Source organism: Hemiscyllium ocellatum, chromosome 10, assembly GCF_020745735.1.
Source record: "Hemiscyllium ocellatum isolate sHemOce1 chromosome 10, sHemOce1.pat.X.cur, whole genome shotgun sequence".
NCBI lineage: Eukaryota > Metazoa > Chordata > Chondrichthyes > Orectolobiformes > Hemiscylliidae > Hemiscyllium > Hemiscyllium ocellatum.
This window is the reverse complement of record NC_083410.1, coordinates 65,569,009-65,590,071: the sequence shown is the minus strand read 5'-3', so window position 1 is coordinate 65,590,071 and position 21,063 is coordinate 65,569,009. Positions and strand designations below refer to the sequence as shown.

At 39.7% G+C, this 21,063-nt stretch overlaps 1 protein-coding gene across 1 annotated transcript in view; it reads left to right on the top strand.

The window, feature by feature from the left end:
- Positions 1 to 21,063, top strand: part of pde10a (phosphodiesterase 10A) — a 231,097-nt gene that overhangs the window by 153,743 nt on the left and 56,291 nt on the right. Inside the window, exons 11-14 of the mRNA XM_060830963.1 lie at positions 2,870 to 3,012; positions 3,658 to 3,750; positions 16,520 to 16,706; positions 20,113 to 20,255. Of these exons, the coding sequence (XP_060686946.1) occupies positions 2,870 to 3,012; positions 3,658 to 3,750; positions 16,520 to 16,706; positions 20,113 to 20,255 (566 nt within the window). The remainder of the gene's footprint in view (positions 1 to 2,869; positions 3,013 to 3,657; positions 3,751 to 16,519; positions 16,707 to 20,112; positions 20,256 to 21,063) is intronic.

The window sequence follows — 21,063 nt, the reverse complement described above, 5'->3', positions numbered from 1 at the left end:
TGTGTGAGTGTGTGAATTGGGTGTGTGTGTGTGTAATATGTGTGTGGTGTGTGAATGTATATGTGTGTGTGTGTGAAGGTAGTGTGGGTCTAGTGTGTATATGTGTGTGGGTCTTTGTATGTGTGTGTGGGTCTAGTGTGTATCTGTGTGTGTGTGTATGTGCGTGAATTGGGTGGGTGTGTGTGTATATGTGTGAATAAAGAAATATGTGTGTGTGTGTGAAACTGCAGAAATTACATTAACCATATCAGTTCCTATAAAGCAGCCCTAACAAAATTCAGAACTAAGCACAGAAGAAATTGGTATCTCAGTCCAAGGACCTCACTGCAGGGGTTCTTCAGGGTAGTTCCCTGGGCTCAAACATCTTCTACCTCATCAGTGGTCTTCCCTCCATTATGAGGTCAGAAGTGACAATGTTTGCTGACAGTTGCCCAATATTTAGCACCAACAACAGGCAGAAGGGATTACTTTAATTTGGCATCATGTTTAGCACAATATCATGGGCTGAAGGGCCCAGTCCTGTGTTATACAGTCCTATATTCTATTCAGCACTCCTCAGGTAATGAAATACGTGTGTCAAAGTACAACAAGATCTGGACAACATTTAGTAGCAAATAACATTTGTGCCACAAATGTCAGGTGGATTTTGGTAGATCAAAACCCTTTGATTCCCTTTCTAACAGCCTCTCTGCAAGGGCAATAGGTGGTGGCCAGTTAGCCAGTTATGCTTTCATCTCAAAAACAAAAAAGACCTTCTCCATTGAAATGCTGTCTAACATCTGGGCTGATTTAACTTCTCCACTGAATGGAGAGTATGACAGCATGACAAATTTCTTCTTCAAGTTCTTTCCTATTGTCAAGTATCGGATGCAATGTTACGATAGCCGCTTCTACTGCAAGCCGTCCTCTTTACCTCTTGATAGCTCAGTTTCACTAATTTATTTTTACTGCTTATTCAAGAAACTCTTAGTTTCGCTTAGCATTGATGGAGCTCTTTCCATTATAAACATGAGCATATTGATTAATAGTAGAAAAGGTTAATAGCAAGTACATGCAATTGCATTATTCTTTTGATCATATTATTGAACCAAATTTTCCAGTTGCTGAATCTTTTGAAACCTGATATATGACTAAAGATATGCTTCGGAACTCTGTGAACTCTGATGTGAAGACCTACATTGGAATTAACTGAGGATGGACAATTCCTTGCTGCTGGGAATCTCTGCAGATGTTTTTGAATGTTAGACTTGGAGATTTTGGACAATTCAATGTTACCTGCTTGGATAGTTACTAAGGAATTGCAAGATAGGTTAAGACCTAATTTAACACCTAGATAATTCCATTTTTGACCCCTTCTGCAAACCTCCTCAACTGTCCTTAACCCATTCCTGAAGAAGGGCTTATGCTCGAAACATCGATTCTCCTGCTCCTCGGATATTGCCTGGCCTGCTGTGTTTTTCCAGCACCACATTTTTCAACTTCGGTCTCCAGCATCTGCAGTCCTCACTTTCTCCTAGTTGTCCTTAACCCAGTACCTCTTGAACCAATTCAACTAAATTCTCAACCAGACTACTTCTGACCTGACCCAATTGCTCCGTGACTATCTTCTAGGTCTGACCGAGCGCCATCTCATAACTCCATACCATCTCCATATCACCTTATGTTTCCTCCATGCATCTCCATTCCCATGCCACTCTAAAGTCACTTAGCAAGTATCCATAATGAGAAGACCTCCAAATCTATTTTGGAGGTGAAAATAAATTATATTTTTTGAACTTGTAATGTCTGTACAAGGCACTAGTCAGACCACACTTAGAATTCAATGAGCAGTTTTGGTTCCTTTATCTAGGGAAAGTTGTACTGATATTGGAGGCAATCCACTAGGTTGATCTTAGGCATAGAGGAATTTCTTATGAAGAGAAATTGAGTCGATTGGGTGTTTACAATTGTAATTTGGAAGAATGAACAAAATTATTGAAATGTATAGATTTCTTGGGCTTTACAGGATAGATGTGGAAGCAGTATTTCTCCTTGTGGGAGAGTCTAGACAGAGGGCACCATCTCAGAACAAGCGGTTGCCCATTTAAGAACAAGATGATGAAGCATTTCTTCTCCGAGGATTGCGAATCGGTGAAATCCTTTATTGGAGAAGCCTGTTATGACTGGATCATCAAGGTTGACATAGATGTATGTTTAATCAGTAAATGAATCAATGTTACAAAGATCAGACAAAAAAATGGAGTTAAGGATTATCAGATCATCCATGACATCATGAAGTAGCAGATCAGACTGGATGCTCCAAAAACAAACGATTATTCAGTAAACACATTGAAGATAGCTAATATTTTAATTGCCATGTAAAACTGCTAATCAAAATGTGGAATTTGACTCTGACCTACCGAAATAAGTGATCTTGAAACTTATGAACTGCAACTAAGCATCGTTAATGGGCTCATTTGTGATAAGACCTCTTGGAAAATTTCAACTATGAAGTCTATTGCAAAGAGTAATTTCAGATCATGACACTTAAACAAGCCTTATCTGCCTTTCAAAATATTTTACATCTCTTTCATGAATGAGTGATTCCCACACAGTGGGTTCAGGCCTTTGGATTGTGAAAATGTGATCTGCTTAAACTCAACACTATTTTCATGTAGCCAAACAGATTTACCTTTCCTGCTTTTGAGGGCGATTCATGTCCTATTTCCCCACCTACCAGCAAAAACTGTATTGGTCAGGAATGGGTGTGAGACTTCCATCTCCGGGTTTGGTCTGCCATTCTTAGTTCAAGAATCATCCTGACTCTGGAAAAGACAATGGCTTTGTGATTTTGCTTGCTGCTCATTACCTTTTTAAATTATTTTTCCAGATAAATGCAAAAAACTTGGTGAACGCAGATCGTTGTGCGTTCTTTCAGGTGGATCACAGTAACCAAGAGTTGTACTCAGACTTGTTTGACATCGGTGAAGAGAAGGAAGGAAGGCCGGTTTTCAAGAAAACCAAAGAGATTAGGTACCAAGTTGTTGATTTACCTGCACTGAATATAACTTTGATTTTCCATTTAAAATATGACATGATGAAGAAGAAAGGTAAATATAATTGTGAAGATTAGCTCAAATTTTTGCTTTGTACTAAGTCACATCTGGTACTGAAACTGAAGTGAACTTTGCGGCAGTTTTGTAATAATTAGGAATATTGCTTTGGATCATGCAGTGTGGTAGTAACACATAAATGCTAAATGTGTGTCTTTTAAATCTTTTCAAGAGCATTTATATATTTTGCTGACAAACATCAATTGATGCAGCATCGAAAGGAATTATAATTCAAGATGCTAACATTTGTATCATAAACATATCAATACTATACGGAACAGTTGTACGGTCATTGTTTTAAACACTAGAGGATCTTGAACAAGGCATCATTTTAAGAAAAGGTAGAAGTTGATACAAAAGCTTCCAAAATACGCTGAAACATTTGAGGCAAATTGTGATTGTTCTTAACCTTTGTAACATAGTTTGGTATATTAAACTAAAATATTTTGTATTGTTCAAAATATTTCAGAGTTGGTAGAACAATTGAAATTTGCTGAATCATTGATATGCGAGCTTGTCTTCAAAATGCAGAAAACTCCCAAACCCTCTCTTTTTTGCTGCATAGATTTTCAATTGAAAAAGGAATTGCTGGGCAAGTAGCACGAACGGGAGAGGTTCTTAATATTCCTGATGCCTATGCAGATCCTCGCTTCAACAGGTAATCATTTGCAAAACACTTTGGTATTTTCAATGTTTGAGACTGTATCAGAGGATTTTGACAGCACAGTCAACCAAATTATGAGTCATAGAATGAAAAGGTTATCCCTTAGGTCTCTTTTAATTCTTTTCCCTCACACCCTAAACCTATACTCTCTATTTCTGGACTCTCTCACCCCAGGGAAAAAACTTTGTCTATTTATCCTATCCATTCCCCTGATGATTTTACAAATGTCTGTAAGGTCACCCCTCAGCCTCCGACACTCCAGGGGTAACAGCCCCAGCCTATTCAACCTCTCCCTATAGCTCAAATCTTCCACCCCTGGCAACATCCTGGTAAATCTTTTCTGAACCCTTTCAAGTTTCACAACGTCTTTCTGGTAGGAAGGAGACCAGAGTTGCATGCAATATTCCAACAGTGGCCTGACCATTGTCCTGTACAGCTGCAACATGACTTCTCAACTCCTGTACTCAATACTCTGACCAATAAAGCATACCAAGCGCCTTCTTCACAAATATATTTTTCTGTGGGTGTGTCTTTGTACAAACCGATTTTGAACTTTATTTCCATCTTTTCAATTATTTTTGTCACTCAGAGCACTCTGGGAAGCTCAGGTTATAGAGTCATTGAATCAGCCAAGAAGGAATGGTCACCAGATTTATAAGGTGTAGAGTGGATTTTTTTTCTGATTTGTTGAAGGTCTTGAACAGCAACTACATGGGCCTGATTTAAAACAAATAGAATTAGGAGCAGAGTAGACCACCCCACCCTTTGAGCATGCTCCATCATTCAAAAAGGTCATGGCTGATCTGATGACTACATAGAGTCATAGAGATGCACAGCACGGAAACAGACCTTTTGGTCCAACTCGTCCATGCCGACCAGATATCCCAACCTCATCTAGTCCCACTCGCCAGCACACTGCCCATATCCCTCCAAACCCGTCCTATTCATATACCTATCCAGATGCCTTTTGAATGGTGCAATTGTACCAGCCTCTACCACTTTTCTGGCAGCTCATTCCATATACATACCACTCTGAGTGAAAAAGTTGCCCCTTAGGTCTCTTTTATATCTTTCCCCTCTCACCTTAAACCTATGCCCTCTAGTTCTGGACGTCCCTACCCCAGGGAAAAGATTTTGTCTATTTATCCTATCCATGCCCCTCATGATGTTATAAACTTCTGTAAGGTCATCCCTCAGCCTCCGATGCTCCAGGGAAAACAGCACCAGCCTATTCAGCCTCTCCCTGTAGCTTAAATCTTCCAACCCTGGCAACATCCTTGTAAATCTTTTCTGAACCCTTTCAAGTTTCACAATGTGCTTCCAATAGGAAGGAGCCCAGATTTGCACGCAATATTACAAAAGTGGCCTAACCAATGTCCTGTACAGCCGCAACATGACCTGCCAACTCCTGTACTCAATCCTCCGACAAATAAAGGAAAGCATACCAAACGCCTTCTTCACTATCCTATCTACCTGGGAGTCCACTTTCAAGGAGCTATGAAACTGCACTCCAAGGTCTCTTTGTTCAGCAACACTCCTCAGGACCTTACCATTAAGTTTAAAAGTCCTGCTAAGATTTGCTTTCCCAAAATGTAACATGTTCCTGCCTACTTCCAATAATTTTCAACACCTTGCTTGTCAAGAATCTATTTACCTCTACCTTAAAAATATTTAAAGACTCTGCGTCTACCACATTTTGAAGAAGAGAATTCCAAAGACACTCAACTTTCTGTAAGAAAGTAATTCGGCTTATCTTTGTATTAAATAGGCAACCCCTTATTTTTAAACAGTGAGCCTAAGTTCTAGATGGTCTCTAAAGTGAAAATAATTCTTTCCACCAACTCCTAGAATTATTCTGGTTACCCTCTGAATTGCTTCTAATGCATTTACATCAAATTCCTTAAAGAAGGAAGTCAATGTGATACACACTGCTCCAGATGTGGTCTCATTAATACCCTATATAACTGAAGCAAAACCTCCCAGCTTTTGTTTTCAATTGCCCTCTCAATAAGCTGTCACATTCTATTAGCTTCTTTCTTAATGTCTATGCCTGTATTCTAGCTATTTTGCGATCGTCCCTAGAGCAGCCAGATATCTCTGCTACTCAGATCTCTGCAATCTATCACCATTCAGCTAATATGCTTCTTTTTAATTCTTTCTATCAACACAGATGGATTCATATTTTCCAACATTTTACTCAATTTTCTACATCTTTGCCTGCATTTCTTCATTGCCTCCTTATGTCCTATTCACAACCTAGCTTCATACCTGTCTTTGTGTCACCAGCAGTTGATAAATATGCCCTTGGTCCCTTCATTCATGTCATTTATATAAATTTGAAAATGTTCAGACATCAGCACTTGTCCCTGGAGCACACCAATCATTACATTTTGCTAGCTACTCTGTTTCCTGTTAGCTGGCCAGCCTTCAATCCCTGGGAATATATTAGCCCTTCTGAGCATCTGTTTTCTGCAACTTTCTCCACTTTTGATATGGCGCCTTGACCAATTCATTTAATTTACCCTCCTCAAAAAGCTCCAATAAATTGGTTAAATGTGATTTTGCTTTCACAAAACGTTGTTCAATCTGCCTGCTTACCTTGAGCTTTTCTAAGTGCCCTCTTTTTGAATAACAGCTTCTAACATCTTCCCTATGACAGATATTAATTGAACTGACATGCTTTCTGTCTCCCTCTCTCATTTTGAATAAAGAAAATTACATTCATTAATTTCCCATATAATGGAACTTCCTCAAATTTGGAGCTTTTTGGAAAATTAAAGCAGACACATCAATGATCACACTGGACATTGTTAAGACCCTAATATAAAATACATCAGGTCCTGGGCACCTATTAGTCTGTAGCTGCAACTTATCGCGTCCAGGAGATTGCATTTTTTACTCCATACCTGCTTTCCATTTCCTGATTTACAACTATTTTGGGATATTTCTTATATCCCTATAGTGAAGACTGCTGCAAAATACTTGTTAAATTCATCTGGCGTCTTTTTCATTATTAATTCTCCATACCCTACTTATCGGATCTTTTATTTTTAAAATCTGTAGAAACTCATACCTTTTCAAACATATTTCTAGCTAGCTTTCTTTCATATTGTGTCTTGAATAATCTTTATAAACTCCTCAGCTTGAATACCTGTTTTTCCAAACTATATGTAGATTAAAATCCATATTTCTGACACTGCAAATTATTTCTTATAGTATATCCTGTCCTACAGTGTGGTTGCAGTTAGGTTCGATACACCATTCTCACAAGTGATCTTTTTTAATTAATTCACAAGATGTGGATGTCTCTGGCCAGGCCAGCACTTATTGCCCAGCCCTAATTGGTCAGAAAACAGTCAAGTATCAACAACATTGCTAAGGGTCTGGAGCCACATGTAGGCCAGACCAGGTGAGGACCAGTTTCCTTCCCTAAAGGATATGAGTGAGCTAGGTGTGTTTTTACGATCATGACAATGCTTACATGGTCACCATTAGCCTAGCTTTCATTTTCAAATTTTATTCAATTCAAATTTCACCATTTGCTATGAACGTAGATTCTGGATTACTAGGCCAGTGACATTACCACTACGTTAGTACCTTCCTCAAGTAATGATGCTTCTATCCTGTGACAGTCCACTATTGCTGCAAACTTCCAGCCACCACATGTAGGGCAGATCAGGTGAGGACCGGTTTCCTTCCCTAAAGAATATTACTGAACCAAGTGATTTTTCTGACGATCAACATGGTTTCATGGCCGTCAGTAGACTCTTAATTCCAGATTTTTATCAAATTCAGATTCCACCATGGTGGTGTTTGCACCTGGGTCCTTAGAACATTGCCTGGGTCTCTGGATTAATTGTCCTAGCAATAATATCAGTAAGAAATCTCCACCCAAACCACTTCTTCATACTGGTTTTGTGAACTCTGGTCACCTATCTCTTGGGTTAATATTACCTGTTATTAACAGAGCCTCCCATTCACCTTTTCCTAACTTCCTGTCCTTTTTAAATATCTTTCAAGCTTCAATATGCCATCTTGCAGCCGTACCTTTATAATGTCTATCAGATTATACTCAATTATTCCTATTTACACTACTATATATCTTTTGTTTAAATGCTAATTACATTCAAATATAGACCCTTTAGCTCTGTCCTGTTTTTATTTTTGAAGGCTCTAACCTTAGCTGTTAATTTAGATTTGTACTCTCTGTCCCTTCCTGCCATGGTCTGTTTATCATTTCCCAGATTAACACCTGTCCTTTTTGGCCTGTCATTACTATTGGGTTAATTCCATCTCCCCAAATTTGATCTTGCTTAATTTTAGGCAGTTGTTTTTAAATTGTTCCTGCTGAAGTTAAGAATCTTCTTTTATCTACTCATTTAATCTGGGGCTGCTCATATAGTTGAAATGTGTGGCATTTGTTATTTTATAGTTTATAATGTGGCAGGTGAATATAATGTTAAATGTAATTGTTTTGTATTTCTATCTAAGAACAATTTGCAATTACATAAAACTTCACAAAGTAAATTGCCCCAAATTATTTCATGGAAGCAATATCAGAAATTGTTTGACACCAAGCCTTTTTGAATAAAGAGGTAGATTTTAATGAGCATCTCACTGAAAAAGAGACCCATGTGGTGAAGACCATATTTAGGGAGGAAATTATAATTTACAGAATTGAGCTGTAACTGCTAATGGTAGGATAAAAGAATGAGATAATACATGAGGCTAGAATTGGAGGAGTGAAATGTTCTCAGAAAGTTAGACAGCTAGAGTAGGTCAGAGAAGGGGAGGGAACAAAGCCAAGAAAGATTACAAATGCAAATGTAAAGGTTTTAAATATGATTTGTTTCTGGTTGAGAATGGCAGGTAAGGGGTGAAGAAGTGTGGTGGAAAGCTGGCAAGGTGACAAATGGAGTTTTGGGTGAAAAGAAGAATGATAGTTTCAGCAGCAGAAGATGGGAGAGAGGAGCAAATTATTACAAGTGTGAATAGTTGATATTAGTGTTGGAGAATGCACGAACATAGAGGGATGGGGAGGATTTTTCGGATACTTTATTCCATATCACAATCACAGCCCAGAAAAATCCATAGGTATAGGAAGGTGAGGTTTTTTACTTAGTCAACAGGATAGGGAGAACTGAGGGGAGATGGATGTCTTGCAAACATCAGCTGCCTTCAACAGGTATAGTGTACTTGCTACTTTTTGAGGATAAGGAGAGAGACTGCGAAGGTCAACTGCAATGTTGAGCTAGGAAGTGTAAAGGTAGAGGCTATCCAAAGAGGAAGAAGCAAACATGGTAGTTATAGAGGCGAAACATTGGTGTGGGAATGAAGAATTTCATAAAATATTGACATTAGTATTGGCACAGATAGGAGATATTTTCTAATCGATTTGTTCAAAGAAGTTCTTACACATCTCTGGAGCAGGTGGGCCTCCTAGTACAGGGACACTATCATTGCACCACAAGACCACCATCACAGGTAGAAATTCTGTCACTTGACTTGTTTTAATCTGAAACAGAATAGGATTGCCGAAAGTACATTAAACTAATAAAGAGAACAGACGAGGGAGGGCAGGGAGAGGTCAGGAGAAGGTCTGGCTCAAACAAAACCAAAAGATTGAAAATGGGGTGACAGCAAAGTCCTTTTCCTCTATGACAACTCGCCAGATACTAAAGCAATCCAACTCCAAATGCAACAAGACCTAGACGATAATTGGGCTTTGGCTGAAAAGTGGCAAATAAAAGTTTTGCCACACAATGCCATGCCATGGGAGAACCGTCTCTCAGACCAGTCGAGCTGCAATCTGACATAGGCGAAAGTGAGGACTGCAGATGCTGAAGATCAGAGTCAAGATTAAAGTGGTGCTGCAAAAACACAGTAGGTCAGGCAGCATCTGAGGAGCAGGAAAATCAATGTTTCAGGCAAAAGCCCTTCATGAGGGCGGCACGGTGGCACAGTGGTTAGCACTGCTGCCTCATAGCGCCTGAGACCCGGGTTTAGTTCCTGACTCAGGCGACTGACTGTGTGGAGTTTGCACGTTCTCCCCGTGTCTGCGTGGGTTTCCTCCGGGTGCTCCGGTTTCCTCCCACAGTCCAAAGATGTGCGGGTCAGGTGAATTGGCCATGCTAAATTGCCCGTAGTGTTAGGTAAGGGGTAAATGTAGGGGTATGGGTGGGTTGCGCTTCGGCGGGTCGGTGTGGACTTGTTGGGCCGAAGGGCCTGTTTCTATACTGTAAGTAATCTAATCTAATCATGAGGAATGGACCTGTTCCTGATGAAGGGCTTTTGCCCGAAACATCGATTTCCCTGCTCCTAGGTTGCTGCCTGTCCTGCTGTGCTTTTCCAGCTCCACTCTAATCTTGACTACAATCTGACATAGTCATCCTCACAGAATCATACCTTACAGACAATGTCCCAGACACCACCATCACCATCCTTGGATATATCCTGCCCCATTGGCAGGACAGCCTCAGCAGAGATGGAGATACAGTGGTATACAGTTGGGAGGAAGTTGTCCTGAGAGTCCTTTAACATGCAGTCTCATGGTTACAGGATAAACATGGACAAGGAAACCTTCTGCTGATGACCATGTACTGTCCTTCCTAGGCTGATGAATTAGTACTCACCCATGTTGAACAACACTTGAAGGAAGCACTGAGATCAGCAAGGGCACAAAATATACTCTGAGTTGTGGATTTCAGTTTCCACCATCAAGAGTGGCTCGGCAGCAATACTACTGATCAAGCTGGTCAGGTCCTAAAGGGCACAGTTACTAGAGGACATACTACTGAGTCTTGCAGTGGCTGGTGAGGGAACCAACATAGGGAAAAATATACTTGACCATACCTTTACCAGTATGTTGGTTGCAGATGAATCTGTCCAAGGTTCGAGTGACCATTGCACAGTCCTTGTGGCGACAAAGTCCCAGCTTCACATTCAGAATCACTTTCACCTAGCAAATCTTGACTGGGTATCCTTGAGGCAGTGTGGGTCATTAATAGCAGCAGAATTGTACTGCAGCACAGATGGACACAGGCCTGGTTCACATCATGAATTCCATCGACCAACCAAGTCGTACCCACAACCTGTGTTCACCTATCAGTCCCTCACCACTCCGCCACTCTTCCCACCCACCTTTTATCTTCAGCTACCCCTATCCCTGCCTCCATTCTTGAAGAAGGGTTATACCCAAAATGTTGACTTCTCTTCCTCTTGAGGCTGCCTGGCTTGCTGTGTTCTTCCAGCTCATCTGTAAGCCATTAACTACTGCTTGACCCAGCAACTAAGTAAACAGCACTTACAGTGTGCAGCGGGTTATTTGCTTTCACATAGTATTGCAGTCTTTAACAATTTTTTTGGTTTTTAATACAGATCTTCTCCCATTTCAATCCACAATCAAAATGAACAGAGAAATAAAAAGATATGATCTTTACATGAAACATATGAAGAAAGTGAGCCTAAACAATGAACAGTGTAAAGTCCCCAGCTCTCGTTGAGTGGCTACTTTACACCTCAGTGTGCTCACAAGAGTGCAGAGGGGAGCTCCGGTCTGGGACAAATTTCTAGCACTTGAATTCCTCGTGTTCTGGAGCAACAGCCCAACTCTGAGTGACCGTATGTCTTGACAGCCAGCTTACATTTTGAATGACAGAGTCCACATTCACTCTAGACTGCATTCTTCCTGCAGCATAGGCACCTGCCCATTAAAGGACTCCACATGCTGTTTTTGAACCACTTTTTCCTCCATGGGCAATTAGAATATCTTCACTTGAACATGACAGAGTAAAGATAGGACTAGGTCCTGTAAATTGTTAGATTTCTTATTTGCATTGCTGTAATTTTATTTGTGTGTGTCAAGGTATACACAGAGAGTGGAATATTACTATTTATTTCTTTTTCTCTTGCTCTGGCTATTAAAGCCAAATATTTTTGCCACAAATGTGTGAAAATGTAAAATGCTGTGTGTAACTATATTTCTAATTGAACTATCTGATTTATTTCTAATTCACTTTTTCATTTAAACTGGCTACCTGCACAATATTTCAAACTAATATAAAGCCAGAAGCGCTTCTAAAACCGGCTTCCTCCTCCTCAGTAGTGTAACATGAGATAGAGTCCATATCTGTGCACAGACCCTGAGACTGGAGTGAGCCAAACAGGCATACATGCACATTGACATGGACGCACAGGCTACTTGCTGCAGACACACATTCACACACCCATACACTGACAGAGGCTGCTTGATGGGGAAACACGTGCTTACACATTCTTTTGGTGCCTTTTGTCTGAATAGTCTTTCTCACTGAGGTTTTGCAGCAATTTCTGTTTTTGTTTCACACTCATTCATTTGACTTGTTGACTCAGGTTCCAACTTCAAGCCATGTCATTAGTGACAGAATTCCCATTCCCTTTGGTATGTAAGTTCACTTTCTATTGATTCTGAGGACAGTCAGTTGCCACTACCATCATTATACTGTTAAAAGGAGTTCAAGTCCTGAGGGAAAGAACATAAAATGAGACTGTGATTCTGAATTGACATGTACAGTTATAGATGCAGGATTCACTTAATTTCATGGAAGTCATTTGTTTGTGTACGTGAAATCGTGCCGATGCAAATAGATTGCTGGGAGTGCACATTCCATTTCTTTGCGTGTTTAGTTTGTAATCTTGTTTTTCCTTTTTGCTCTGTCTTTGGAATGCAATTATTCACTGTTCTGCCATTGTGTTCTATGCATTTTACCTTCATTGTCCTGTTACCATTCACAATTCCCACAAACTCTTGTGTAATTTAATGTCAGCAGTCTTGCACCCTATCATAGACCTTCCTGTTTGTTTTTGTTTACCTCCCCGTTTGTCCTGTTTAAATTCTAATGAAAGATCATTGATCTAAAACATGGATTCTCTTTCTGTCTCTACAGATGCTCCAAACCTGCTGAGTATTTCCAGTTTATTTTCATTTCAAATTTCTAATATTTGAATGATTTTTGTAGGATCCATTTGCTGTGGTGTTCATTGTAAATTCATAAAAAGTTGGAGTTCCCTTCAATCTTGTGTTTTCCTCCTCACTTAATGAGGAGCATTGGTGCTATTTTTGTTTTACTTCTTTGGTCGCTGGAACTTTGAGAAGAAATGGAGCAGCAGTGGTGTCAGTTACTGGCTGTAGGTGAGCCTTAGAAGATAGCAGATAATTGGGAGCTGATTTTAGAAGACATCACCCAGCCAAGGTTTTCAGTCATTGTTTGATGATGCCTAAAGTACCATTTAGGTTTATAATGGTGCATTACTATTTCATTTGATAGGGTATATTGCTCTTTGAAGTGAACATTTTACAACAATTTTAATAAGTTAAAAAATTCACAGTTAAGTAGAAATAATACTTCAGGGATAGAGCCTGCAACACACTTTGCTTCGTGAACTTGTAAAATGCTCATATTCAATCAACTTAATACCATCTTAGTATTTCTGAGGTTGGGCTTGGAAGAAGGACAGGTGTCTAAACATGTCTGCTTTGGCTGAAATTCAGTGATAGCAGTGAGCTACTGGAGCTTGTAAGAAAACAAAGCACAGCTAACTAAAGCTCTGTTGTGCCTTTTCCCTTTCTGGACAACGGGTATTTTTTTTCTCTAAGACTGAATGATGTTTATTTGTATATGTTCCCCAATCCCATTTTATCTCAAAGCACTCCACATCTGAAGAAGCTCTTTTGTTTTCATAGCCATTGTCGTAAGATAGGAAATGAATCAAGGACTTTATCCCTAAGGAAAGATTTCAGAGTCCTAAATTAGAAACTTATCTGAAGAAATGTCACAATGTTAATCATTTCTCATTCTCATTTTGTATCATACCAGCTCTTTCATTCCACCCACAAACAAACAAAAACTTCTTCCCAATAGCAGATGGCCTGGAGGTCACGCTCATTAGTGGGCTTGGGAATGTTCAGTTTTGTGTGCTCAGCCAAAATCGACAATGCAGCTTTGCAGTTTATTATTTTGATGTTGAAGTGCTGTGTTGTACAATGTGCTGCACTTACCTATCCTGCCATAGTTTAAAATTCTCAGTCAAAATATATGAAGAGACTTAACATTTCTTCAATGACATTTATTTTGCCTTAAGCTGAAAATGATCCGGGGAGCACATATTCTCCAGCTATTCCATTTCCATCAAGAGGAACTTCACATCTTGAGTGTCTTGTGCCATTTTCTTGCCAAGGAACAAAGATGGCCCTTAAAACATGGCTGATATCACCCCTCTGCATCAACAATTGCAAAACAATTGGAGCTGTGACACTACAAAAACTGAACATGTATTGCTACTTTGAAGCAAAGCCACAAATGCCATGATTGCTCCATATCCATTTACCAGTAAAGCTATGAAAGCTGTGAACATTGACTGCTATTGAGAGGATCTAGCTGTAGTATATGAGAGGTGTCATTCTCCTGAGTAGACTGCAGAGAACTCCTATCATGGAAGAGATTCCTCAATATTTTAGTCACGATTTTGAAATTGTTTGGCAAGCCTTCTAGTATTTGGCATATTTGCTCATATGAGGCAAAGAGTTTTCTATTTGAACCCTTCATTATCTTTCATCAGTAAAGGGGATGGAAGACTTCACTTTCCAGTGAGATGTCTCTTCAACTTTAGCACCTGCTGCCACTCAATAACACCTTGTGCAGGTATCTCTAACTTCTCTCTGCTGGTGATCATGACTGGTGCAACATGTGTCAGTGCTGCTTCAGAAGGATTTTTCTTTGTGGCATCTGTAGTGCATGGCTTCTCCCCATTCTGAGCACTCATGTACTGCAGATGTTTTGCATTGTAACAGACTACTATAATCATTCCACAGATAACTTATTACAGTATTCAAAAAATTGCAACATATTACTGGTTTTCTAAAACATCACTCAATGACTAAAAAAGGTACAGCACTTGTACAATATTTTCTTTGGCAACATTAGAATTTTAGAAATTTATTCCAAGAAACAACCAAGGATATTTTGTGCTGATCCTAAGAACTAAGTTTAATTTGAAAGGAATATGGCAAAACTTAGCATATTAGTAGAAATTAGATTAGATTCCCTACAATGTGGAAACAGGCCCTTCTGCCTAACAAGTCCACACCAACCCTCCGAAGAACAATCCACCCCAGAACCATTCCCCTCCCCTGTATTTACCCCTGACTAATGCACCTGACGCTATAGGCAATTTAGCATGACCAATTCACCTAACCTGCACATCTTTGGACTCCAGGGCACCCAGAGGAAACCCACACAGACACGGGGAGAATGTGCAAACTCCACACAGACAGTTGCCCGAGACTTGAATCAAACCTGGGTCCCTGGTGCTGTGAGGCAGAAGTGCTAACCATTGAGTCACCGTGCCGCCCTGTGAAATGTGCGTTTTGTGCAAAACTTAGCATATTAGTAGAAATGTGTGTGTTTTGTGCAATGAAATATGACAAATGTTCGCCTGAATGTTTGCAGTCAGTGTTGATACACCTCTCAAATTAAGTTGCGGATTTGCCAACATGATGGTGAGAGGGAGAAATTGCTCAGTGTTGTAATACTCTTTGCCACAGTGCCCTGCTAATGTGTATTAATAGAATTGATTATGATAAGGAAAACATGACCTTGCTTTAAGAAAAATCTTACTGTGTTTTCATCTTGCCATGTGACATTATAACGCTTCCTGTGATTATGTATACTGTGTCTGATTAGCATATCTCACAGTCAGGCTTAAATCAAAGACTGGCAGATTAAGAGATATTAAAGACATCTAGAGATATTGAAGACATCTAGAGATATGGGTCGAAAAGTATGGTGCTAGAATAGCACAGCAAGTCAGGCAGCATCTGAGGAGCAGGAGAGTTGACATTTCGGGCATAAGCCCGAATGTGGGTAGGGGGAGAGGGGGCTAAGAGATAAATAGGAGAGTGGGGAGTAGGTAGCTGGGAAGTTGATAGGTAGATGCAGGAGGGGGGTGATAGTGATAGGTCAGAGGGGAGGGTGGAGCAGGTAGATGGGAAGGAAGATCCCAGGCTCAAGAGTGTGGTGCCAATTTGGAAGGTTGGATCTGGGAAGAGGTGGAGAGATGTGGGGTGAGGAAACTAGTGAAGTTGATGTTGATGCCGTGTGTTTAGTGCAGGAAAATGGCATTGCATCAGTTAAATGGCAGAACAGAATTAAAGGGCTGATAGACTTACTCTTGCTCCTATTATCTACATTCCTATAATATTCCTGGTCTTGGTTGATGAAGAACATTTAGGAGTCCACTGAGGTAAAGACAACATTAGCTTTACTGAAGAAAAACCTTACTGGTGCCTCATTTCCCTGTTAATTGTTTTAATTGTCCACCATCATTCATGGCTGGCTCTCACAAAGTGGCTTTAGGACCTTTAAATTATGCAATATAGCAGCTATTGTCACAAAAGGAGGGTGTAGTTTCAACGTAGGTCCACTCTCCTCCTCCCTGTGGGCTGCTTCAGTTGGTAACGTTCTCCCTTGGGGGTTCTGCCAGAAAACGCCTGTAAAGGATGTGGGCAACTCTCTGATCTGGGTCAAAAATAGAGATTCTGACCTAGTTGGAAGATGTAGGCCATTGTTTGCTGATATGATTAAAAAGCAAATTTGGAGATGGTAGCGCAAATTTGAGTGCACTCGTATAAGATTCTCATGTTAATTAATTGATTATTCCTCATTAACACAGATTTAGCCTTAAACACATTTAAACTAATAGTAATATGTTTTATTTCCTTCAAAAGGGAAGTAGACCTATACACTGGGTACACAACACGAAACATTCTGTGCATGCCTATCGTCAGCCGAGGAGCTGTCATTGGTGTTGTGCAAATGGTGAACAAAATGAATGGAACTGCCTTTACTGAAGCAGACGAGAACAACTTTAAAATGTTTGCTGTTTTCTGTGCTTTGGCCTTACACTGTGCAAATGTGAGTAATTTAAATAATGTCTCCTTTAATGTCTGAAAGCTATGATCATTATCTAGTATCTATCTTTTAAAATTTCTAATTGAAACATATGCTTTATTTGTATTAATACACTGTTCAAGTTATAACTAAAGAAATTAGCCATTCTGAGTTGTTGCCACTGATTTATTTTAGATCTTGTATGTGTTAATTTATAAGTACATGTGCCAGGTACAAAGCCATGCAGCTGAGAATTTCAATGCAAACAGCTCATATCTTTGAGTCTATGTGAGTTTAATGGCGAGAAGATTATGTAAATTATGTCGATTTGTATGACTGTCCAAATTATTTGAAAGACCAAAACAAAATTCTGGAAAACTGAAATAAAAATGAAAATACTTGAACTACTGAGCAGGTCAAGTGGCATCTGTAAAAGAGTGAGGAAAGGTTGAGTTTCAAGATTTTTTGATATTTTGTTAAGTTCTGATGAAAGGACATGCCGCCTGAACTTATCCAATCCATTTTCCATTCTCCACAGATGCCACCTTACCTGTTGAATGTTTTTGTACTTGTTTCTATTTGCAATTATTGGCCCAGATCCTCCAGTCAGTTTCACAGAGGATGTATCTTATGCTGACTGTGCTTTAACATGTCCACTTAACCAGTTCACATCAGAGCCCTTGGTATAATCCAATCCCAGCTGCAGGAGGAATGCAGGGGTGAATTGAGGAGTGCGACAAATTGTCAAGTGTTATTCCAACATACCTATACCACTTAAGGTCTGTCTTCACTACATTGACTCTGACTGTTTATAAATGGAGCTGTGAAAGCCCCAACCTCCAACAATGTTCAGCAAACTCCGTCCCCCCCCACCATCCCCCCACCCACCCTGCACTTCCTGACAATGCTAACCTTTACGATGTTGGATGTGAAGATCACTGGGTTTTGGGGCAGGTGGGATGGTAAACATTGCCAAAAACGGGATGATCATATAACAGGATGAACATTAATGGAGACCTCAACATTATTTAGGGAATGGGTGCTGAACATTTTCGGGAATGTTCAGGAAGCAACTGAACACTTGGGGTTGCTGTAGTGCTTTGACATTACAGTCGATGTACATAAGAGTTACACTGACTTTATAACTGCTCTGAGAAGTTCAAAATAAATCCTCGGAAAAACCAGGGTAAGTGCAGAATAATAGCCTAAGTCCTCCACTGTCTTAGTAATTACAGAACAATCTGGCCAGGGTAAAATCAATTCACGGAAATTTAAACTTATCGCAGAAGTACCAAGATAACACAGAAGAACACACTGGACCTCCCCAGGAAAAGAAACAAAATTGCAGATGTTGGAAATCAGAAAAAAACACCCAGAAATTGCTGGAAAACCTCAGCAGGTCTGCAGCATCTGTGAAGGAAAGCAGAGTTAAAGCAGAGTGACCCTTCTTCAGAACAGTTCTGAAGTCACAAGTAGTCCAGACCAGAATATGGCTTGCGGATTTTCCTTCCCTAAAGGACATGAGTCAGCCAGATGGGTTTCACGATAATTGAAAACAATTTCATGATTAGCATTAGACCAGCTCTGTGTTAAATTCAAGATTGAATCAAAATTTCACCATCGAACATGGTGGGATTTAAACCAAATCCCCAGGACATTAATCTGGATCTCTGGATTAGTAGCCCAATGATAATACCTTTCTCTGCAAAAGTGGAGGGATTATGCCAATGTATTAGGGGAGGCAGTGGTGTGACACTATTATCATTGGACCATTAATCTGGAAAGACACAACTGGTTCACTAATGTCCTTCAGAGAAGGAAACAGCCATCCTTAACTGGTCTGCTTTACATGCGAGTCCAAGCCCATAGCAATGTGGTTGACTCTTAACTGCTCTCTGAAATGGTCTAGTAAATCATTCAATTGTAATAATCGCACCGGTAACAGTAAAATAGAACTAAAACCAAAGAACCACCTGACATTGACCTAGATACTGCAAACAGCAACAAAATCAGCATGTCAACTCTGTATGTTTCTCCTTAGCTCTGAGAGCTAGTGCAAAAATTGGGAGAACTGCCTCTTAGAAGATAGTGAATGACTTACAGGAGGAACATAGAGGAGATGTATGTATCTGCTGCTCTTGCCCTTCTAGATGACAGTGGTGTGCGTTTAGAAGACGCTATCTAAAGATCTTTGGTGAACATCTGCAGTTCTTATAGACGATGGATCACAGTGCAGCACTCCCTCTCCTCAGGTCATGGCATGGCACTTCCTCCCGCCCCGGGGCCGCAGCAGTCTCGCTCTCAGTTGATCTCTAACACTCAGTCAGTGTATTACTCTCTCTCAGTAGTGTATGACTCCCTCCCTGTCAGTAGGTGTGTACTTCTCACTGTCAGCTGAAGTGTGTCACTCTCTCCCTCTCGGAGGTATATATCTCGTCTCACTTGCAGTGAGTGTGTACCATTCTCTGTCCCTCTCAGTTGTTGAGTACCACTCCCCTCCCTCTCAGTGGGTGCACATCACTCTTTCTTTCTCACTCACTCAAACTGTCTTCAACCCCAGCTTGCTGTCTTGCCTTCTCCCTCTGTCACTCTGGCCTGCTCAGTTGCGTGTGTAGCACCAGATTGCTGTTGTTCAATTTGTAGGTTGGTATGTAACTGTCTACCTCAGTCACTGCATAACTGCCTCTAATGACTAGTGTTTAATTCCCTCTCTCTCGAGTGGTGTGTTGCTGACTTTGTAGATGTTTAGCTCGTTTAAACTGTCCTCGTAGTTAATGTCTTTCATTATCATGTTTCCCCTTTGAAGTGAACCTCTCTATCTATTTTACCATCTCGTATTTGACCCAATATTGAAAATTTTGGCAGAAATTGCAGAAGATCACTAATTTTGAAGTTCTTATAATGCTGATTGCCTTAGTCTGTATAAACATGGTATTTTCACATCCATACAATGAAATATGTACTAGTTAATTCCAAAGTAGAAAGGGATCAGTTAGATTTCTTTCCTGAGCTGGATTTACTATCATGCTGTCTCATATAAGTCAGTAGATTTGAAGAGTTACAGCAGTAAGTCAATGTCTATTACACCATACCATATTTAAGGAATAGGAAAATCTTGCTAAATTTTAGAGAGTAAACTATGGTATTCATAATTGTGTTAACTAGTTTTGTTGGTATTTTGCTTAGCAAAATAAGGCACAAGGTACATGAGGAGTTTTATAGATATTTTCTAATCAACCTGTATGGAGAGAGATTCTAACATAACTCAGGAGCAGATGGTACCTTAACCCAGGCCTCCTGGCTCAGAAGTAAGGACACTATCACTCCACCACAACAACCCACATTTATACATTGTGAGTGACTTGACTGATGGAGCTGACCCATTATGGAATATCCATGTATGAATATTTCTTTTCCATGTGTTTAACAGATGTACCACAGAATCCAACAGTCAGAGTGCATTTATCGGGTCACAATGGAGAAGTTGGCTTACCATAGTATTTGCACTCATGAAGAATGGGAGGGCCTCATGAGATCTGTAATGCCTACATCTATTGCTAAAGAAGTTGAACAGTAAGTGAACTTTAATTCAATCTCAGGGATATATTCTAAGAACAAAACAAAAGCTTGTCTGCTATATAAATGTGTAATTTGAATTTCAGTGTCAGTACAATGCCAGTTTCGAGGGTTGTATGTCCCAATAGCTAACAGATGATACCAAACTACACATCCCTTAAACTATTTTCAGTGGACAGGGTACTAGTTGTAGTCAATGAATTTGTGCTTGCGAAACCAAAATAGTGTCTGATGTGGATATGATTTTATGATTGTCAGCATTTGCTGAACAATCTTACATATGCTAAAACTTACGTTAACTGCCTGCCCAGTCAGTACACAAAATGATTTGCTTAGTCTGGTTTCCAGCTACATATATATTTATAAGCAGAGACTGTTTTCTGCAGGAAGAAGGAACATATCGAGGAATTGTGATTCTTTTAAATTAACACAAACAATTGTTTGCTGGTTTATTCTCCATGACAATGTCTCAAACAATTAGTCAACACCCATTTATCATACATAAATTTTTACAATATAAATTTTTACAGACTTTGAAATTTGGCTTTCTTGCATCTGTCCTGAGAGTGCAAGTCAAAAAGCTTCAACAGCATATTTCTGTTAGTGATATATTAATATTTGTTAACTCAATGCCAAATTAGTCTGCCATTAATAACGCTAATAATGTAAAAATATAACAATGAAAAGAAATAACTTTACTTCTTAAACTGTTGTTTATGTATTTTTTAACAAGATCTTAGATTATATTTCTCTATGACTGTAAAGCATTGCACCATTATGTAAAACTTTAATCCCCTTATAAATT